This window comes from Cervus elaphus, chromosome 6 (genome assembly GCF_910594005.1).
Source record: "Cervus elaphus chromosome 6, mCerEla1.1, whole genome shotgun sequence".
NCBI lineage: Eukaryota > Metazoa > Chordata > Mammalia > Artiodactyla > Cervidae > Cervus > Cervus elaphus.
In genome coordinates, this window is record NC_057820.1 from 2330194 (window position 1) to 2349573 (window position 19380).

Consider the following 19380-nt stretch of genomic DNA (forward strand, 5'->3'; position numbering starts at 1 on the left):
GGAGCCCTGCCTGCCAGAGAAGGCCTGGGAAAGGGCGGCAGCCTGTGCAAAGGCCCTGAGGCTGGGGCCTGGGGGGGGGCGGGGACAGGGTGGCAGCCAGGCCGCGGGCAGGGCACAGGGTGGAGGAAGGCAGAGACAGTGCTGCGGGCCCAGGCTCCTGGGCGGATGGAGCCCGTGCTGAGTGCCCTGCCCCAGGAGACGCGCTCCGGGTCTGCAGAAGGGCCCTAAGCCTCGGCGCGCCCAGGGCCGCGGGCTGTGCCTTGAGCTGGGCCTGAGAGTGCCCGTGTGGAAGAAGGCCCGGCGCCTACCGCCTGCCAAGCAGGGTGCCCCCGTTTCTGTGCTCCCTCTCTCTACACAGAGGGCAAACGGGGGCCCAGAGAGGGCAATTTGGGGGTGCACAGTGAGGCGGCTGCAGTGCCAGGCCAACCCTCTGGGCCAGCCCTTCCCTCCGCCCCGTGTCGGCAGTTGAGCTGACTCATGGGGATCGGGGTCCCCTGGCCTCTGTGACCCCCTCAAACTGCCGAAGCGGGTCCCCAAGCAGCTCTGCCCGCGGATGCAGTCACAAACCACAGGCCGGCTGGGGCGACGACTCCAGCCGTGTCTTGGGGGGCAACACCCTGTCCTCGTTCACGGGTCAGGGAGCGAAGTGCCCCCAGACCAGGGCAGGGCCCCAAGCTGGGTTCTCTGTGGGCCTGCGTGCCTGGCCAGGGGCTCGGGAGGGGGGAGGCGGGATGGCACGGGTGGTCCTGGGTAGTCTTGGGTGGTCCTGGTCCTGGGCTTCCAGAGGCCTGTGGGTCCAGGAGCTGTGGGGGCAGGGTGCTGGGGGCAGGCCTCCTCCCTGCTCCCCTTGCACGGGAGGCCCCACCCCAGGCTCTCCCTGGGAGGGGACAGACGGAAGTGCTGTGGAGGACGGCGGCAGAGGTCCCTGTCCGGGGCCTTGTCCTCAACTCTCAGCCCAACGCGCACACGCTCCTCTGCGCCGGGCCTCCTGGCGGCCATGGGGCTGCACCAAAGGGCCCAGCACGTACAGCTGCTCTGGTTGGTACAGCTCATAAGTACACAGTGGTGGCTGGGTGGGGACCGGAAGCTGGGATGGGGGGCCCAGGCCCCTTCCTTCCACGTCATCCTGGAAGACTTCCCGGAGGAGGCGTCTGTGCCGAGCCTGGAGGACGCGGTCAGGTCCAGGAACAGCACGGCGGAGGCGAGAGGGGACCGCTGACCCAGGCAGGGTGAGCCGGGCGGCAGATACAGCGGATGTGCGGGCCTCCCGGCGCGGGAGGCAGCCAGGGTTAATCATTTGCAGGCGGCCTTGACCGTCACCCTGCTCCCGCGTCCCGCAGCTCCTCACGCCAGCCCAGGAGGAGCCATGGGGCGCTGGGCCCGGGTCGCCGGCCCTTGCCCCTCGCCCGGGCCAGCCCTGCTGCTGCTGCTGCTGCTGCTGCCTCGCGGGGCGCAGCCCCAGGCTGCCAGGGTGAGCGCTGACCCCAGCACTGTGACCACCGGCTACCCTGGGCCCTTTCCGGGCCCTGGGGCGAAGCCAGGGCAGGGTGTGGACGGGGTGAGGGGCCCAACGTGGGGACAGAGGACCTTGGGGGCCAAGGTGGGCGTGCTGGGCAGGCCTGGGGGACAGAACGCCGGGGCTCCAACTTGCTGGTTCCCCGCCCGGGGGCGCGGGGGCTGGTCCCTGCCCTCTGGGCCTCTGTTGGGTCCACGTGCCTGAGGTTGGGGGGGGCTCCGAACGCCACACAGCTGCTCTCGTCCGACCCCAACCCCAGGATTCAAGCCCGGATGGCAGTGGTGCTGGTGTCCTGGCTCCTTGGACTGGGCGGGCGGGGAGGGACAGTGTTCAGCTGCAGCCGGTGTCCCTTGGTCCCCACTCGGAGGCCTCAGGACGCCGACATGCAAATGGAGGCAGGTCCTCGTGTGAGGGGCCCACCCCACACCCCCCATCACAGCCCTCTCGGTCCTTCCCAGAGCCAAAGGGAGCCCCCAGGACACAACGCCACAGTGACTCCTGTGACCCTTGTAACCTCGGCGACCCCCAGCACTGCAGCCGCAGGAGCACCCCAGGCAGAGGGGCCCCCTGGTGGCGGGCTCACCCCCCTGCCCAGGGGAGCCCCCTCCAACAGCCCTGGGGGCACAGGTGCGTTAGGAGAGCTTCTTGGAGGAGGCGGCGGGTGACCGCCAGACGGTGGTCTGGGAGGACCGCCGCAGTGCTGGGGGGTGGAGTGGGGAGGGTGATGGGGGTCGGAAGGCATCCGGCGCGGGAGCCCTTGACTGCCATTCCCCCCCCCACCCCGACAGTGCTCACCGAGGCCGGGCAGCCCTGCAGGTTCCCCTTCCGCTACGGCGGCCGCATGCTGCATTCCTGCACTGCAGAGGGAAGCGCCCACAGGAAGTGGTGGGTCCCTGCGCCCCCGTGTCCGCCCTGGAGGCCCTCCCGCCCTCTGCCCTCCACCCTCCCGACTCCGGCCTGAGCCCGGCACGCAGCAGGTGGAGTGGACGAACGAGGGCCTGAGCGGGGGAGCGCTCCAGGGCGCCCTGTGGGGAGTCGGGTCGCACCGAGCCGGTCTGTGGGCGCCCCCCCCCATCAGCGCACACCTCACCCCCAGGTGTGCCACGACCCACAACTACGACCGGGACCGGGCCTGGGGCTACTGTGTGCAGGACCCCGCTCCCCAGGGGCGCCCAGGTGGGTGCCCGGGCGTCTGGAGCCGGGGTGGGGGTGATCTGCTGGGGGCGTCAGAGCTGAGCTGCGGTGGGGGGTCCTGTCCTGTCTGCGGCTCATCCCACTGCAGGCCTGGGGGCTGGAGGAGTGGGGAGTGGGGAACACCCGCCCACCCACAAGGCAGGGTCCTGCCCTCTCTGGGGGCCACAGAGCTGCTGTGGCTATTGCTGGGGCCACGCTGCCCCCTGCTGGTCAGGCTCAGCCCCACAGGGCTCGAAGGGTCCCCGCACAGGGCCGCAGACGGAGAGATGTGCTCCCGGGGCCAGGGCTCTCCAGGGGCCTGTGCTGCCTGCGGCGGGTCCGGCTTTCAGGGTGTTGGATGTGGAGTCAGAGGCCCACCTGCCTGGGGTCTGAGAGCTGGGCAGGGGTGGGGAGGGCAGAGGCCTGCAGGGCCTTAGAGGAGCCTTAGAAGGGGCATCTTGAAGGCGGCAGGCCCTGAGCAAGCGGGGAGCATCGTGAAGCCCGCGGGGCTCTCAGACGCCCCCTCCCTCCCGCGTGTGCCCAGCCCCCCGGGACCCCTGTGCCTCCGGCCCCTGCCTCCACGGGGGCTCATGCGCCAGCACGCAGGACCCCGAGTCGTACCACTGCACCTGCCCCGCGGCCTTCACCGGCCAGGACTGCGGCACAGGTGAGCGGGGCGGCGGGGCGGCGGGGTGCCGGCCACGGGCGGGGAGCAACAGCTCACTGTGCCCCCCAAACCCCCCAGAGAAGTGCTTTGACGAGAGCCGCTACGAGTACCTGGAGCCAGGCGATCGCTGGGCCCGCGTGCACCAGGGCCGCGTGGAGCGGTGCGAGTGTGCGGGGGGCCAGGTCCGCTGCGAGGGGACCCGCCACACAGGTACTCAAGGGCGCGGCCCGGCGGGGCGGGCCACGCCACTGAGCCTGCCCTCGGGGAAAGGGGCTTCCCAGGGCCACCCAGAGAGGGGCACCAGGGCGGGAACCAGGCCCCGACACCCGCCCCCTCGCCCCTGGTTTGGGGCTGAGGCCTAGCTCCCGAGTGCCCCCCTGCAGCTTGCCTGAGCAGCCCCTGCCTGAACGGGGGCTCCTGCCACCTGATCGTGGCCACCGGCACCACCGTCTGTGCCTGCCCCCCAGACTATGCCGGGCGGCTCTGCAACATCGGTGAGTTGCCCGGCCTCGGAGCAGGGTGGGCCCCCGCCGCCCATGGCCCAGGCTCACCGCACTCCCACCGCCCACAGTGCCCGCCCAGCGCTGCTTCGTGGGGACAGGCACGGAGTATCGAGGCGTGGCCAGCACAGCGGCCTCAGGCCTCAGCTGCCTGGCCTGGAACTCCGACCTGCTCTACCAGGAGCTGCACGTGGACTCCGTGGGCGCTGCGGCCCTCCTGGGCCTGGGCCCCCACGCCTACTGCCGGTCAGCACTGTCCCCACGGCCCTGACCCCTCTGCTCGGGGGGCTGCTCAGGGAGCAGAGCCTGGGGCTGGAGCTCAGAACCTTCTGCAGGAGCAGAAGCTGCTGGGGGGGTCAGGAACACCCCCCAGCAGGTGTCCCCATCTCCTCCCCTTGCCTCTGAGGGGCCGTGACCCCGCCCACCCGCTTGTCCCTGTCCACCAGGAACCCAGACAAGGACGAGAGGCCCTGGTGCTACGTGGTGAAGGACAGCGCCCTCTCCTGGGAGTACTGCCGCCTGGCGGCCTGCGGTGCGCGCAGCAGCCAGAGATGGTCTCGGGAGGAGCAGGGTGGGCACCGGGCTGGCCCCACCCCCACTGGGATCTCCCCACTCCACCCCCATGCCCAGCCGCCTCTCCCCGGAGGACCATGGGCCCATCTGAAAGATGGGGAGACTGAGGCTCACCACAGCGGGGCTGGACCAAGGGCATGCAGTGGGTCGGCACCAGCGGTCAGGGGGCCCACGCACTCTGCACTGTGCCCGGACAGTCCCCACGGACACGGATAGCTGGGTGTCCCTGGGGTTAGCCCCTGGGGGGTAGGTGGCTCCAAGAGGCCAGCCTGCCCTCTGGCCCCGTTGCCCCAGGGCTCTCTGACCCATCCCGGGTTGGCTCTGCGGTCCCAGGCTGCTGGAAGGGATAGGAACCCCTGCCAGGTATGCTGGGCCACCCTGGCTCCCGCAAAGCCTGTGATCAGGTGCAGTTCTCCCCATCCTGCAGATGAGGAAAACTGAGGCTCAGGGTAAGTCCTGTGCCCCGCCCGGAAGAGCAGAGCTGGGCCTGAGCTGGGGTCCTCTTTCAGAGGAGCTGCCTAGGCTGGGCTGGAGGCCGGTGAACCACTGGGGGCCTAGAGAATCCTGGACACAGCTAGGACCTGCGGCGCGATCCAGTGGTCTGTGTCCCCAGAATCCCTTGCCAGGATTCAGCCCCCGCCCACCGAGGCCCTGCTGACCCTGCCTGGGCCCGCGGCTGCTGGGCCAGCTGGACGCCAGACCTGTGGCAAGAGGCACAAGAAGAGAACCTTCCTGCGGCCGCGCATTATTGGCGGCTCCTCCTCGCTGCCCGGCTCCCATCCCTGGCTGGCCGCCATCTACATCGGGAACAACTTCTGTGCAGGGAGTCTCGTCCACACCTGCTGGGTGGTGTCTGCCGCCCACTGCTTCTCCAACAGGTGAGCGGCCCTGGGCCCCAGGGTCCACGATCCATCCCTGTGTCCCCCCTGCAACCACCCGCCTCTCCGCCCGGCCCCACACGCGGCGTCCCGGCTCCACCGCCAGCAATCCGCGCTCACTCCCGCCGCTCCTAAGCATCACTCGCGCGTTTCCACCTTACCGGTGTAAGCCCCGTCCTTCGGTCCCTCCGCTCCACGTCGCCCCTCTGACTCAGGTGGGGCTCCGCGCTCAGCTCGGTGCTGGGCCCGGAGACTGCGAGAGCCGCCGCGCTCCTGCCCCGTGGCGCCGTCCCCAGTCTCTGTCCGGGTGGACGGTCCTCTCTCGGGAGCTCCCGGGTCTGGAGCTTGGGGCACGGCTGGGCGGGGCGGGGCTGGGCTGGGCTGGGCGGGGCGGGGGCGGGGACGACGCGCCTGCGCGGCAGGGCGGTGGGCGTGGCGGGGCGTGGTGGGACGTGTTGGGGCGTGGCGGCGCGCTGCGTAGCAGGCGGTGGGCGTGACCTGCCCTGAGGCCCCGCCCCTTCCGGCCCCGCCTCTGCTCAGAAGGAGCAGGTGGCCCCATGCAGGGGCCCGGGGAGCCTGAGGTCCTGCCCACTCGGGGGCCTCCTCCGGGTGGGCAAGGACGGCCGGGGCTGGCGTCCAGGGTCGGGGTCAGGGGTGAGAGGCCCACGACCACACCCCAGGGGTAGGGGCAGCGAGCTCAGAGCCGGGAAAGGCCTGCCCATCCCCTGCTCCTAAATTCTCTGCCTTGGGGGGAAGGGGCTCTTCTCGGGAGAGGGGGGGTCCAGTGTCATCCCAGGGGTCAGGGGCTTGGGGTAGGCTGGGGTCTGGCTGCATGAGACTCCGAAATGAGCACTCCCCCCCCACCAGTCACCCTAAGGACTACACCGCGGGGGTGGGGGCAGTGGGCACCAGCCCTGTGCTGACTGCCTGTGGCCTGGGCCCCCCCACTTCCCCGCTGGACCTGTGAAACGTCCCTTGGATCCTCCTCGGTACACAGTGGGGTGGGGGTGGTTAACAGGCTGGAGAAGAGGAGCTGGCCTGCTCTCCTCACATCAAGGGATGGGCCCAGCTGGGTGGAGGTACCCACCCTCTGCGGCCAGGGCCCCAGAGCAGTGGTCCCAGGCCTTGGCCAAGCAGGTGGCTGGAGCAGGGCGTTAATGGGCAGGTGTGATGGGGGTCACTGGGTGAGAGGAGTGCTCAGGCTCCTAGACCCGTGGGTGACTTAACAGGAAGGCCTGCTTCCAGGCCAGGGGCACCGGGCAGAACCGTGCCCCAACCCGGACCTGCACCAGCTTGGGCCCCATTCAGCAGCGAGCCCACCTGGACCCACGAGAGGCCCCCGGCTTGTGCGGGCCCTGGTCTCAGAGGTGGTGCTGCCAGGACCGTGGGTGTGTCCGTAGCCCGCCAAGCCCCACCACACTACAGCCCGCTGCACCCCTGCTCAGGTCTCTCCCAGGGTTTGGGGGTGGAGGCCCTGCGCAGTGTCACCCCCTCCCCCGGGGTCGTCTCCTGGATGCTCTGTGCCCGTGGGGAGGGGCGAGCCGACCTCAGGGGCCTGAGGGTCATGCCGCCACCAGCCCCTGCCGCACAGCCCCCCCAGGGAAAGCGTCTCCGTGGTCTTGGGCCAGCACTTCTTCAACCGCACGACGGACGTGACACAGACGTTTGGCATAGAGAAGTACATCCCGTACCCACTGTACTCCGTGTTCAACCCCAGTGACCACGACCTTGGTGAGGCCCGACCGGGGCTGTGTGCTGGGAGCAGGCGCCAGGCAGGCCTGGGGGAGTCCTCAGGCTCTCCCGGGAGGGATGGGAGAGATGGAGGCGGGGGGAGGGAGGAGGTGAGGAGGAGGGGGAAGGTTGCCTGCAGTTCCCTCCTGGGCCTCCCAGGACACAGCCCCGTGGCCCAGCGGGCTGCACCCCATGTGACTCCGTGGCCACCTTCGGCTGTCTCGGGCTCCCGCGCGGCCGGCTGACCCCCGACCTCTCTCCCGCCCAGTCCTGATCCGGCTGGAGAAGAAAGGGGAGCGCTGCGCTGTCCGCTCCCAGTTTGTCCAGCCCATCTGCCTGCCCGAGCCCGGCAGCCCCTTCCCCGCGGGACACAAGTGCCAGATAGCGGGCTGGGGCCACCAGGACGAGAGTGAGTGCGGGCAGGGGGCCAGGGTCGTGCCCCCAGGAGTGGTGGCCCGACCCAGCCTGAGCGCCCCCCCCCAACCCCGTGTTGGCCCGCAGACGTGAGCGGCTACTCCCCCTCGCTGCGGGAGGCGCTGGTCCCCTTGGTCGCGGACCACAAGTGCAGCAGCCCCGAGGTGTATGGGGCCGACATCAGCCCCAACATGCTGTGTGCCGGCTACTTCGACTGCAGGTCGGATGCCTGCCAGGTTAGCCTGGGCAGCCCGCCGCCCCGGAGCTCAGAGCCAAGAGCGGCCAGACCCTCAGGGCCAGCCAGGAGGTGGGGCGGGAGGCCCACCTCCCAGTCGCTGGCTGCCCCCAGGATGGGTGCTCACCCGTGCCGGGTCCCAAAGCCTAGGCACATCGAACCAAGGGCAGGAATGTCCATATGACACCAAAGGCCAAAGCCCCTCTCACCCCGCGTTCTTCCAAGTGGGCTCGATTGGTCTGCCGATCCCAGTAGCCCGGTTACCAAGGCCTGGCTGGGGGGCTGCGCCTCAGGGCTGAGATGGAGAAGCTGCTTTACTCCCCAGTTCATAGGTGGGGAGACACGCCCAGAAGGGTCTGCACGCTCTTCCTGGGTTACCCATCCGAGAAGTGGCAAAGGGTGTGGGGGCTTGCCCCTGGACCACGAGGTCCAGCACGTGCCTTGTGGAAGGTCAAGGGTGGCTTCACGGAGGAGGGGGCACTTGCACCTGTCCTGAGGCATGAATAGGAGTTTGCCAGGTGGCGAAGAGGGCGTTTCCAGCAGGGTGCCAGCTGGTGGGTGGATGGGGAGCCAGACTGAGGAGGTCTGCTCGCTGTGGAGGTGAGAGGGAGGCAGGGCGGGGCCTGCGGAACGGTGGTCCAGGAGCCGGAGGCCTCGCTTCCTCTGGGGCTGGGGGAGCGCAAGCAGGACCGCTCCCTCACTCAGGATGCCTGTGTCGTCCGCTCCCCCCAGGCTGCTGGGGGTCTACCTTGACAGTCTGCACCCCAGGGCAGCTCTGGACCCCTGCGGCGGCACTTTCAGGGTTGGGGTGCGGGAGGCTGGGGTGAGGGGTGGTGGGCAGTTTCCAGGCGGGTCTCAGGCCCTGATGGGTCGCTCTGCACAGGGAGACTCCGGTGGGCCGCTGGCCTGCGAGAAGAACGGTGTGGCCTACCTGTATGGCATCATCAGCTGGGGCGACGGCTGCGGGAGGCTCAACAAGCCCGGCGTCTACACCCGCGTGGCCAACTACGTGGACTGGATCAACGACCGGATTCGCCCCCCCAAGCGACCTGCGAGTTCCTCCTGAGCCCCGCCCCCCTGCCCCCCGCCATTCCCTTCTTGCTGCCAATAAAGATGTTTCCAAGACTCCGGGTCTACACTGCAGTTCCCCCTGCCCAAGCCCCCCAGCCCTGCCTTCCCTCCCAGGCCATGACCCCCCCCAGCTTTGTGGATGACGTGCCCTCAGGGCTGGGGGGCCCCCTGAGCCAGCACCCCAGTGGCCCTTCCTCAGTGGAGAAGGGAGCCTGCGACCCCATCAGGAGGGGTCTGGCCCCACGGCCTGGAGACTCAGGTCAAGGGATGCAGGATGGGACCTTCTCCCCAGCCAGGCTGCTCTCAGACCCTCCTCTGCCCCGCCCTGACCCCCAAACTGCTCCGGCCACCCTGGCCTCCCTGTGTTCGTGAAACCGACCAGGCTCCTTGCTCACCCTGCTCCCACTGCTGCCTAGAACGTTCTGTCCCCTGCTGCCCCTCCCCCTCCACTCACCCTTTTGACGTCCCTGGAGGCCTGGCAGTCAGGTCCTTTCCAGTCCCTCCCCATCGTCTCGCACACAGGTGGGCACAGACCCCTCGCCTCTTGGCCCCGTCTCAGTCAGGACTGCGTTCGGACCTGACCGATGGGGCTGGAGAGCTTTGCTTCCCTCCCGTAGCAGGAAGTCCAGCCACAGCCCCTTTTATCAGGAGAGGAAGGGTTTCCCCAGGGACCCCTTCTCCAGCAGATTTTGCATTTCGCTCTCATCTGCCCAAATAGGGTCAAGTGGCCACACGCAGCTGCTGGGGAGGCTGGGAGGGCAGGGAACAATTGTCAGGACAGGATGGGACCATTGCCAGGAAGGCACCCGGCCTCCCCGGCAAAGCCAGAGGAAGAGAGATGGCCTCCGTGGGTGCCTGCTGCCCCAGGGCTGGGTGGGGCTCGGAGCCTGCGGTGGACCCGGAATCGCTATGTTGGCCACAGCCAGGGTGGCAGAGGCTGGTGCTGGCCACCCCCGTCCCATGGAAGGCACAGCAGCTCCTGCTGGTGGACCTAGGGCCTCTGACTGCCCGTCCTCGGCCTCCAGGAGCTGTGTAGCTTCAGGTTCCCCACACCATTGCCTGCTATGAGCGCTCCCCGACCCCGTTCTCTGTGGGTGTGGAGTGTGAATCTGTTAGAGAGGTGACATGCGTCTACAGATGGTCTGACGTCAAGCCAACCTTGCATTCCTGGAGCGAGCTGTGCTGAGTCAGGGAGGGAGTCCTCCCCACCTCATGCTGTGCCCCTTCTGCTGACCCCGACGGGCTGCATCAATGGGTGCCTGTGCCCTCGGGTGGGGGGGAGCCCACCAGGAGGTCAGGGGAGAGGGGAGCGTGAGATTGGGGTGCTGTTTTCCCTGGCTCCCTCTTCTGGGGTGACCTCAGTGTTACAAGTTGGATTGTGTCCTCCCCAAGTTCATAGACTGGAGTCCGAACCCCCAGGACCTCAGAATGTGACCTGATTTGGAAAGAAGGTCTTCAGAGAGGAGGTCATGTTAACATGAGATTGTTGCAATGGGCCCTGATCCAATATGACCATGTTCTCGTAAGAAGGGAAATCGTGCTCGCAGAGACACCCACTGAAGGAAGGTGATGTGAAGAGATGCAGGGGGAGACAGCCGTCCACAGGCGAGGCCAGAGGCCCGAGTGGGTCTTTACAACGGCAGGAAGGACCCAGCCCTGCCGACATCCTCACCTTGGACTTCAGGCCTCCAGGACGGTGATTTGTTCTGGTATCCCAGCAAAGGGTACACCCGGATCCCTTACCTGAAGGTCACACTCCTCCCAAGGTGTAGATCACGCCCCTTTGTGGTTCAGGGACCCCCCACCCCCAGGTCTTGAAGCAGTTCCACGTCTCTCTAACCAGCCCAGGGCTACACAGTCACGGTGGGCTTCCCCGGTGGCTCAGACGTAAGGAACCTGCCTGCAATGCAGGAGATGAGGGTTTGATCCCTGGGTCAGGAAGATCCCCTAGAGAAGGGAACACGCCAGTATTCCTGCCTGGAGAAGTCCATGGACAAAGGAGCCTGGTGGGCTGCAGTCCATGGGATTGCAAAAGAGTCGGACATAATCAAGCGACTCGCACACACACACACACACACACACATACAGTCACCACCGCTGGTGGTTCCCTCCAAAACGACATCTGTGTAAATAGACCCTCTCTGAATTGTCCTAACATGTCAGCAGCTGGGACCCTGGCCGACACACGCTGATGTTTTAGCAGCTTTTTCGGAATTTGCTTTTATTTTGTTCAGGGTTTTGCATTTATGTTCCTGAATGAGATTGGCCTGTAATTTTCCTTTCTTACACTGTTTGGATGACCGTCTGCAGGGCTACCCTCAGACCTCATAGACCAAGTTTAAGAGAATCTGCCCCTTCTTTCCCTGTCCACTGGAGGGCTGTAGAAAGCTGGTCGTCTGTTCATTCAGAGGTTGGTAGAATCTCCTATAAGATTCCCTGGACCCAGAGTTTTCTTTCTTTTTTGTTTATTGGTTGTGCTGGGTCTTTGTTGCTTCGAGGGCTCTTTTCTAGTTGTGGTCCCCGGGCTCTAGAGCACAGGCTCAGTAGTTGTGGTTCCTGGGCTTCGTGGTTCTACGGCGTGTGGGATCTCCCCAGATCAGGGATCGGACCCATGTCTCCTGCATTGGCAGGCGGAGTCTTTATCACTCAGCCACCAGGGAAGCCCCCAGTGTCTTATTTATGGGATGATATTTAACTACTGAGTCATTTTTAAATAGTTTGGGACTTGTTGAGAATTCTGTTTCTTCTTGAGCTAGTTTAGGAACCTCCACTTTGATGAATTTATCTGTCTACATTTCCACATTTATTGCCACAACATCGTTCATACTGTTCTCTTGGCGTTTCATCTCACGTGTATTGTTAGCTATTTCCTGTCAGCACTTGGAAGGTATTCCACTGGCTTCTGTTCCTACTGTTGAGAAATCTGCTTTAAATGGAATCGTGGGGATGTCCCTGGCAGTCCATCGGTTAGGACTCCGCATTTCTGATAGCTTCCATCCCTGGTTGCGAAAGTAAGATCATGCAAGCCATGTGGCCAAAAAAAAAATCGGATTGTGAATTGTGTCTTTTGACATCGCTTTCCCCTGTGACGCTCGGCATTTGAGTGTGTCCCTGATGTGCTGTGGCTCACGCGGGACGCGCGGGGGGCCTCGCGCTGTGACGCTCGGCATTTGAGCGTGTCCCTGATGTGGTGTGGCTCACACGGGACGCGCGGGGGGCCTCGCGCTGTGACGCTCGGCATTTGAGCGTGTCCCTGATGTGGTGTGGCTCACGCGGGACGCGCAGGGGGGCCTCGCGCTGTGACGCTCGGCATTTGAGCGTGTCCCTGATGTGGTGTGGCTCACACGGGACGCGCGGGGGGCCTCGCGCTGTGACGCTCGGCATTTGAGCGTGTCCCTGATGTGGTGTGGCTCACACGGGACGCGCGGGGGGGCCTCGCGCTGTGACGCTCGGCATTTGAGCGTGTCCCTGATGTGCTGTGGCTCACGCGGGACGCGCAGGGGGGCCTCGCTCTGTCTGGTCGTGCCTGCCGTGTGCCGACCCCTGCTCAGCTTGGACGTTTGCTGGTGCCCTTGGCCATGGCAACTCGGGGTCCGAGCTCCTTCTCTGCAGAGCTTCCCGTGTCCCCCGAGGCTTGGAGTCTCTGCCACAGACACTGTATCAGAATGCCGCTCAGTGTCACAGCTCAGTTGCTCAGTCGTGTCCAACTCCTTGCAACCCCATGGACTGCAGCACGCCAGGCCTCCCTGTCCATCACCAACTCCTGGAGCTTTCTCAGACTCATGTCCACTGAGTCAGTGATGCCATCCAACCATCTCATCCTCTGTCGTCTCCTTCTCCTCCTGCCCTCAATCTTTCCCAGCATCAGGATCTTTTCTAATGAGTCAGTTCTTCACATCAGGTGGCCAAAGTATTGGAGTTTCAGCTTCAGCATCAGTCCCTCCAATGAGTATTCAGGACTGATTTCCTTTAGGATGGACGGGTTGACTCTCCTTGCAGTCCAAGGGACTCTCAAGAGTGTCGCAAATGACACCCAAACTATTTAGCTCATGATGCTGGGCCTGTTGGTCCTTGGCTTTGCTCACGGGGTGGTTCTCGTGGCCCAAGTTGTACATGGGTCATCGGTGGGTCTTAGGCAGTTCTGCCCTTGAGGGCCAACAGGCTTTTGGCTGGGGCGGTAGGGTGACTGGGACACACATCTTTTTGTCACCTGACAGGCTGGCTTGGGCCCGTTCACATGGTGGAGGCTGGGCTCCAAAGAAACAGTGGATGTGAGTGTTCGCACTGCATTTCACTCGTCAAAGCCGGGGCAGACAGACACGCCTCAGCTCTCAGTGGGAGGAGGTGACGTCAAGGGCTGCAGGTGCAGGCCAGAGGCGCTGCAGTGTGTTTTAATCTTACATGCTTTCTGTACCCGTCTGCTGGGACTGCTGTAACAGAAGGCCACAGAAGGGACAGCTCACACCATAGACATTTATTTTCTCGTGGTTCTGGAGGTGAAGCTCAAAATCAAGATCCAGTGAGGTGGGTTTCTGGGGAGACTCTCCTCTAGGCCTTCCTGCTGTGTCCTCACATGGCCGTGCCTGTGCATGAGCTGAGACGCATAGAAAGAGAGAGAGAAAGAACTTCTCCTCCTCCTTAAAAGGCTGCAGTCCTATGGGATCAGGGCCCCACCCTTACGACCTCAATCGACCTTTGCTGCCTCCTTAGAGATCCCATCTCCACACACAGTCACCTTGGGGTTAGGGCCTCACCAGGTGGATTAGCCGGCGTACAGGTGGGTCCGTAACGCCTATCTCACCACACGATGAATGAGTGTAGGAGACGGCAGGGCTGGGAGGTGGCGGTCATCACTCCCGCCCACACTCCGCTGGCCACAACTCCTTCCTGTGGCCCCACCTACCTGCAGGGAGCTGGGACCTGCAGAGGGGCGACTCAGAGAGTCACTCGGGTGGAGACAGGCGGAGTGTTGGCCACGATCAGCTGGTATGTGTCTTTCTCCAGCCTCACTGAGCACCCGGAGACACAAGACAAGGCAGCCTGTCCCTGGTCCCAGCATTCTCTTGTGTTTGTAAAACTCAGGGTCACTTTGAAAGATGCTCACACACATCTGCTCATTCAGGTGTGTGCTCAGTCGCATCTGACTCTTTGCGACCCCATGGACTGTAGCCCGCCAGGCTCCTCTGTCCATGGGATTCTCCAGGGAAGAATACTGGAGTGGGGTTGCCATTTCCTTCTCCAGGGGATCTTCCAGACCCAGGGACCAAACCCAGGCCTCCTGCACTGCAGGCAGATTCTTGACCGTCTGAGCCACCAGGGAAGCCCTGTCATTTAGGAGCTCATCATAATAACATCGGCTGGAAGGGGAGACGGGCCAGAGAAGTCGTGCGACGGTTAAAGTTCATGTGGGTGTCGAGTGTCAGGTGCGGCGTCAGATGGCACGTCCCTGCAGAGCCACCAATGGGGTGACTGTGCCCTGTGGCCCTGGGGTCTGGCCGTGGTGGCAGTGTCCTCAGCGGTGACGTCCAGCAGCAGCCTCCGTGGCTGTGTGATCGGCGGCTCTGACCCGTGGTGGTGGTGGGCTTCTCGGAAGGCAGAGGCTGTGGCCCGTGGTGGTGCAGTCCGGCAGCGCAGTGGTGCAGAGCTGGGGTGGCGTCTGGTCCCCGGAGCGTGGTTGTCCTCCCCGCCTCCTGCAGCTCCTGCTGACCCCCGCCCGCCCTGGGTTCCACCTGAGGCCTGGCGATCTTCCCACAGATCCCTTCCTGCTTCAGTGACCAGAGTCAGCTTCTGCCACTTGCCACCAGCGACTCTGGCTGCCACGGCTGAGGGAACTGTCTGAGTCTGCTTAGGCAGCTATGACAGAAATACTGTAGACTGTCAGGCTGAAACAACAGATGCGGTTCTCAACAGTTGCTGAGGCCGGAAGTCAGAGATCAGGGTGCCAGCCTGGTTGGGGTCTGGGGTGGGGGCCCTCTTCCGGGCGCGCATATGGCTGCCTCTGGCTGTGTCCTCAGGGTGGGTGGGGAGAAATATCACGTCTTCTTACGAGGATGCTAATCCAGTCCTGGGGACTCCACCCTCACGACCTTATCACCCCCCAAAGTCCCTGCTTCTTCGTTCCATCCCCTTGGGGCTGGGCTTCAACATGAATTTGGGGGGTGGGGACCCAAGCATTTGGTCCACAGCAGGAGCTTAGGAATGAGAGGCCAGGACTCCCCCTCAGGTCCAAAGCGGGAGCCAGGCCGGAAGGTGGTCCTGCCTCTAGGTCGCCGGCGTGGAGGGGGGGCGGCGGGCAGCCTTCTGTCCCCACAGCAGCCTGTGTTTCCTGGGGCCCGTGCGGGAGCAGGTGCAGCTGCCGGGCGTGGCAGGAGCCTGGGTCAGGGCCAGCGCTGCGGAATGCTGCAGGGCACTGCCCCTCCCCGCGGGGATGAGCACGTGCCCAGCACCCGCGGCGGCGGATGTGCTGGTGGCCACAGCCCCCCAGCGCCGCCGCCTGGCTCCCTGCCGGCTGTCCTGGCCCACTGGCTGGGGGCCTGGGGTGAGTGGGCAGCTGCCCTGCAGAGGCGGTGCCCCTGGAGGAGGGGAGAGCGAGGCGCCTCCTGGGCCTGGGGTGATCCTGCTCCGCATCACACCCTGGGCACGCATTCCCGGGACATTCGAACTGAGCTCATCACCCACCCCAGGGCCCTGCCTTCTCAGATTCCCAGGGACAACGGGGACGGGGTGTCCAGAGAGGACAGACTTGGCCCTCTCTGCTCCCAGCATGGTGGTTGCCGAGCTGAAACCCCAGCCCAGGGGTCTGCCCACCCCCACGGCCCCCATGCCTTGCTCGGGGCTCAGCCAACGGGGGTCAGTCCTGGAGGTGCCCACGGTTCTTACTGTTAGATCTTCCTCCGTGAGAGGCAAGACCTGGATGGGATGACAACACGCACCCGCGTTCTTGCCCATGCGGATTTCAGGGTAACAGGACACTGCAGAGCCTTCCTCCCTCCTGCCAGACAGAACCTCAGCCTCCTTAGGGTGGGACCCCGGATGGGGTGCATGGCTTCTCTTTGCTTTTCAGGGTGCCGTCCCATCTCTGCCGTTGGCCCCGGGGCCTCGTCGATGCTCCTAAAGGCGTGAGTGTCGGAGGTCGTCTCAGAAATGGGGGCTGACGTCTGAGATGTGGACCCACCTGGGTTCCCAAAGAACCTGGGCAGCTGACCTGGGGCTGTGGGTCAGCCCCAGGGTGTGTGGGAAGACGGAAACCCGAGGCTCAGAGCTCCCCCGCTGCAATGGGGGCTCTCTGGGGGGCCTTTACGGAGCAGCCTGGAGGGACGGACCTCCCCAACCCTAGCAGCCAGTGGCCGGGCGTGCAGGTCAGGGACCAGACTCAGAGACTGGGGTACTGTGGCCCCACTAACCCCCTGGCAGCAATCTGCACCGGGATCCCTGCTGCCAGGGGACAGGAATGAAACCCCCTCCTCTATCCCCTTGCCTATGGGGAAGGGGTGGTCTGAGGGGTTGGAGGGGAGCAGGGAGCGGGCAGGAGAGCTGGGTAGGGGAGTGAGGCAACGGCCTGGCCAGAGCCGACGTGGTCAGTCTGTGGTCCGTGGTGTCCGGTGACAGCTCAGGGGTGGTGGGAGGGACAGGTGCGCGAGGGTGAAGCCAGCCCAGAGGAAGGCGCACTTGAAAAACCGGGACCCACCCGCGGCCGCCCGGGATGCCTCTTCCGGTGGTCGTTTCCTTTGCTTTCGGAAGGCGGGGCCTCCTCCCCCGCCCACCCTACTGGGGTGAGCAGCGTCGGAGCCCCAGGGTCCGAGCCTCGGCCAGGCGCGCAGCCCCGGAGGGCAGGGCGCTCAGGTGGCCCCAGGTGCCGCGGGGGGCGCATCGCCCAGGCGGGGCGCGGGTGGGGCAGGACCGGCGGGCTGGCACCTCGGCCCCGCCCGCCGCGCGCGCCGCCCCGCCCGCCGCCCCGCCGGCCGGCGCACGGCGCTCCCGGAGCTATTTTGAAAGTGACCCTGGGCTGGGCGGCCCGCGGGGCGGCGGGGAGAGGCGCGGCGGGGCGCGGGAACCATGACAGAAGATGACCGAGGCGGCGCTGGTGGAGGGCCAGGTCAAGCTGCGGGACGGCAAGAAGGTCGGGGCGCGCGGCGGGCGCGGGGCGGGGCGGGCGCGGGCGGCGGCTCACGCTCCCTCTGTCCCCGCAGTGGAAGACTAGGTGGCTGGTGCTGCGCAAGCCGTCGCCGGTGGCAGGTGAGCGGGCTCGGGGCGCCGGTGCGGGGTCGGGGGGGGGGGGGCGCGCGCGCGCGATCGGCCGCCGGCGGCCTCCTGCGTACGCCCGGCAGGCCCGGAGAGGCGGCCAGCTCGCCCGAAATAGCCGGCGGCGGGCGCCCCGGGGCGAGGGCTGTAACCGGAGAGCGCCCCGGCGTCGGCCTGCGGGGACCCTCCCGGTGCCCCAACTCGGCCCGCAGCCCCGACTCGGCCCGGAGCCCTGTCGTGGCTTCAGACCCCAGGCCCCTTGGCCGACCCCCCTTGGCAGGAGGGCTGACCCAACCTCAGAGGGACCTGGTGGGGTTGCGGGGGGGCCGTGGAGACCCGAGGGTTGAAAGGGCAGGAGCCCTTTCTGGTTCCCTCCCCCATCGCTCCGCAGGGAGCACCCCAGAAAGTCCCGGCCCAGTGAGGACTGATCTGTGTCACTGACCCCAAATCCAGACGGGTGTCCGGGCTGGGCTGACCCCAGGCGGCCCCTCCACCTTGAGGCCGGACTGCCCAGGTGGGAAAAGAGAAAGGGGAAAGCGGCCTCCTCTGGGGGTATGTCCTGGGAGCCCCCCAGCCCCAGCTCCCCACCAGGGCCAGTGCGCCCCCCGAGAGGAGGCCTGCCGGGCACGCGGAGCTGGGCATCTTCAGCCTTGGTCCTCAGTGAGAGGCAGCGTTCTGGAGGCTCTGAGCCGGGTGGCTGCAGCTGTTCCCGGAGACAGGTGCCCTGGAGCCGGCCCAGGCCCCCGGGGGTCTGTGTGGGCTGCTGGGGGTGTGCATGCACGCTGTCTCACACGTGCGAGGCTGTCAGTCTTCCGGCACACCTAGGGGTGTCTGGCAGTTTCCAGGGAGCTCCCCTCCTCCATCCATCGGCCGAGTGGGCTCTGGGAGCCGCACAGTTGCGGGGCAAGGGCCTGCGTTTGGCTTCGGACACACTTCTCCTGCCTGGACCTCAGCGTCCCCACCAAGGGGGCCTCGCACCCCCTTCACACAGCTGACGGATCTCGCGGGCCCAGCGCCGTGCCTGTTGCTGGGGGCCCTTGTCCCGGGGAGCTCAGGGAGGCCTGGTGGGGCTAGGGGCCGGGAGGCAGTGGGGTCCCTGCACCAGCCAGGCTGCGGGTGGCTGAGGTTGGGTGCAGGCGGTGTTGACGGAGGAGGCAGGGGCCGGCTGGGGCCCGGGGCGGGGGCTGCTTGCGGGGAGACTGATGAGCCAGGGCCTGTGCGGGCCTCTGGGGAAGGTGGCCCACCCGAGGGCAGCCCTGGGCAGGCCTTGTCCTTCTTGCTGGGGCAGGTGGTGACGGGCAGCCCTTGGTGGTGGGTGTCGTGTCCATATCCGAGAGAGCTGGGTGAGGGCTGCACCCTGGCCGGCCCCGGCAGATGCACCTGTGGACCGGGGCCCTCCGGCACTGGCTCCTCACCACTGCAGACTTCCAGTCTATATGCCTTGTGGTCATGGAGCCTTTCCTGGGTCCTCCCACGTGCAGCTCCATGGGAGGGGAGTGTGCCACAGGCCTCAGGGCAGGGAAGAGCCGCCTCTCCAGGGCGTTAGGGCGGTGGGGCTGGAGGGGACGTCCCCGGAGAAGAGGGTCAGGTGCTCCAGGCAGGACCCGGACCGGGGACTGGGCGGGAGAGGACTGGGCTGGGGGAGGGTCCACATGTCCCCTCTAGGTTGCTGTCCGCCCTGAGCCCTGCACCCCACGTCCTGGTCCCCAGAGTCTTGGGACCCCCACTGTGGCCCCCCATCCGGTCCGAGGATCCGTCCCCCGTCCCCCATCCCCCGTCCCTCCTCCCTGGCCCTTAGCCGATGAGCCAGCCCCTCTCTGGCTCACTGGGGGCCTGGCTGTGAGGGGTGCAGCTGCCTGGTCCCCCTTATCCCAAAGACTGGCTCCCTCGGGTGGACCTGGGTGGGGGGCAGGCCTTTGCATGTGGGGGTCTCACCGCTGAGACTCTCCAGAGCCCAGCTGCAGCAGAGGGGAGCCTGGCAAGGGGAGGAGGGGCCGCCCTGCCTGCTCTTCGTGAAGACCCCAGGGCTCTTGCTTTTAGAAATCGTTTCCCTCCCAGGAGGGCCCACGGGCAGCAGTAGAGAGGGTGTTGGGGGCTCTGGGCAGGCGGGGGGCACTGAGGGCCCCCTCCACTTGGTCCTTTCTCTGCTGTTTGCGCTTTGTCTTAGCCAGGACCACTTACGCTCGTGATAAAGTTTAGGTAATCAGAGGGAGGAGAACTACTATGGAAACAGCGGACGGTCTTTACAGAAGCTTCAGTGAGAACTGCCCCCCGGGGGTCCCCACCTCTGTCCTGGCGAACAGCCAGGGCAGCTCCCTGGTACCGGCCCCCCGGTATCATTGGCTCCCCGGGTACCGGCTCCAACGGCTCTGTTGCAGGGA

At 66.0% G+C, this 19380-nt stretch overlaps 2 protein-coding genes across 10 annotated transcripts in view; both read left to right on the forward strand.

Annotated features, from left to right (window-relative positions):
- The first annotated feature begins 1087 nt into the window (after positions 1–1087).
- HGFAC (HGF activator) lies at positions 1088–9145 on the forward strand. 6 transcript variants are annotated; one of them, XM_043906062.1, is made up of 14 exons: positions 1101–1471; positions 1975–2143; positions 2305–2401; positions 2613–2692; positions 3234–3356; positions 3435–3566; positions 3740–3850; positions 3928–4102; positions 4303–4388; positions 5043–5307; positions 6899–7038; positions 7307–7447; positions 7540–7688; positions 8571–8812. In XM_043906062.1, the coding sequence occupies exons 1-14, from the start codon at positions 1367–1369 to the stop codon at positions 8751–8753; spliced, it is 1956 nt and encodes a 651-aa protein (XP_043761997.1). In that variant the 5' UTR covers positions 1101–1366; the 3' UTR covers positions 8754–8812. The 6 variants fall into 6 exon arrangements, with proteins under 6 accessions (XP_043761995.1, XP_043761993.1, XP_043761991.1 ...); XM_043906059.1 differs by having other exon boundaries at positions 1102–1471; positions 4303–4427; XM_043906057.1 differs by lacking the exons at positions 7307–7447; positions 7540–7688 and having other exon boundaries at positions 1091–1229; positions 1341–1471; positions 4303–4427; positions 8571–9145.
- Positions 9146–16398: 7253 nt separating this feature from the next.
- Positions 16399–19380, forward strand: part of DOK7 (docking protein 7) — a 33172-nt gene continuing 30190 nt past the window's right edge. The window contains exons 1-2 of one of the 4 annotated variants that reach the window (XM_043906066.1): positions 16437–16530; positions 16948–16993. Coding sequence is in view for 3 of the 4 variants with exons in the window: in XM_043906063.1 (XP_043761998.1) it covers positions 16824–16877; positions 16948–16993 (100 nt within the window). In the remaining variant the exon portion in view is untranslated. Of the gene's footprint in view, positions 16531–16562; positions 16878–16947; positions 16994–19380 lie in introns of those variants that run through there. The other 3 variants (XM_043906064.1, XM_043906063.1, XM_043906065.1) reach the window with 3 other exon arrangements.

Coding starts and splice junctions, on each gene's coding strand:
- HGFAC (XM_043906056.1), top strand. CDS start 1,367: ATGGGGCGCTGGGCCCGGGTCGCCGGCCCTTGCCCCTCGCCCGGGCCA. Junction 1,472..1,974: donor CGCAGCCCCAGGCTGCCAGG/GTGAGCGCTGAC, acceptor GGTCCTTCCCAG/AGCCAAAGGGAGCCCCCAGG. Junction 5,308..6,898: donor GCCCACTGCTTCTCCAACAG/GTGAGCGGCCCT, acceptor CCTGCCGCACAG/CCCCCCCAGGGAAAGCGTCT.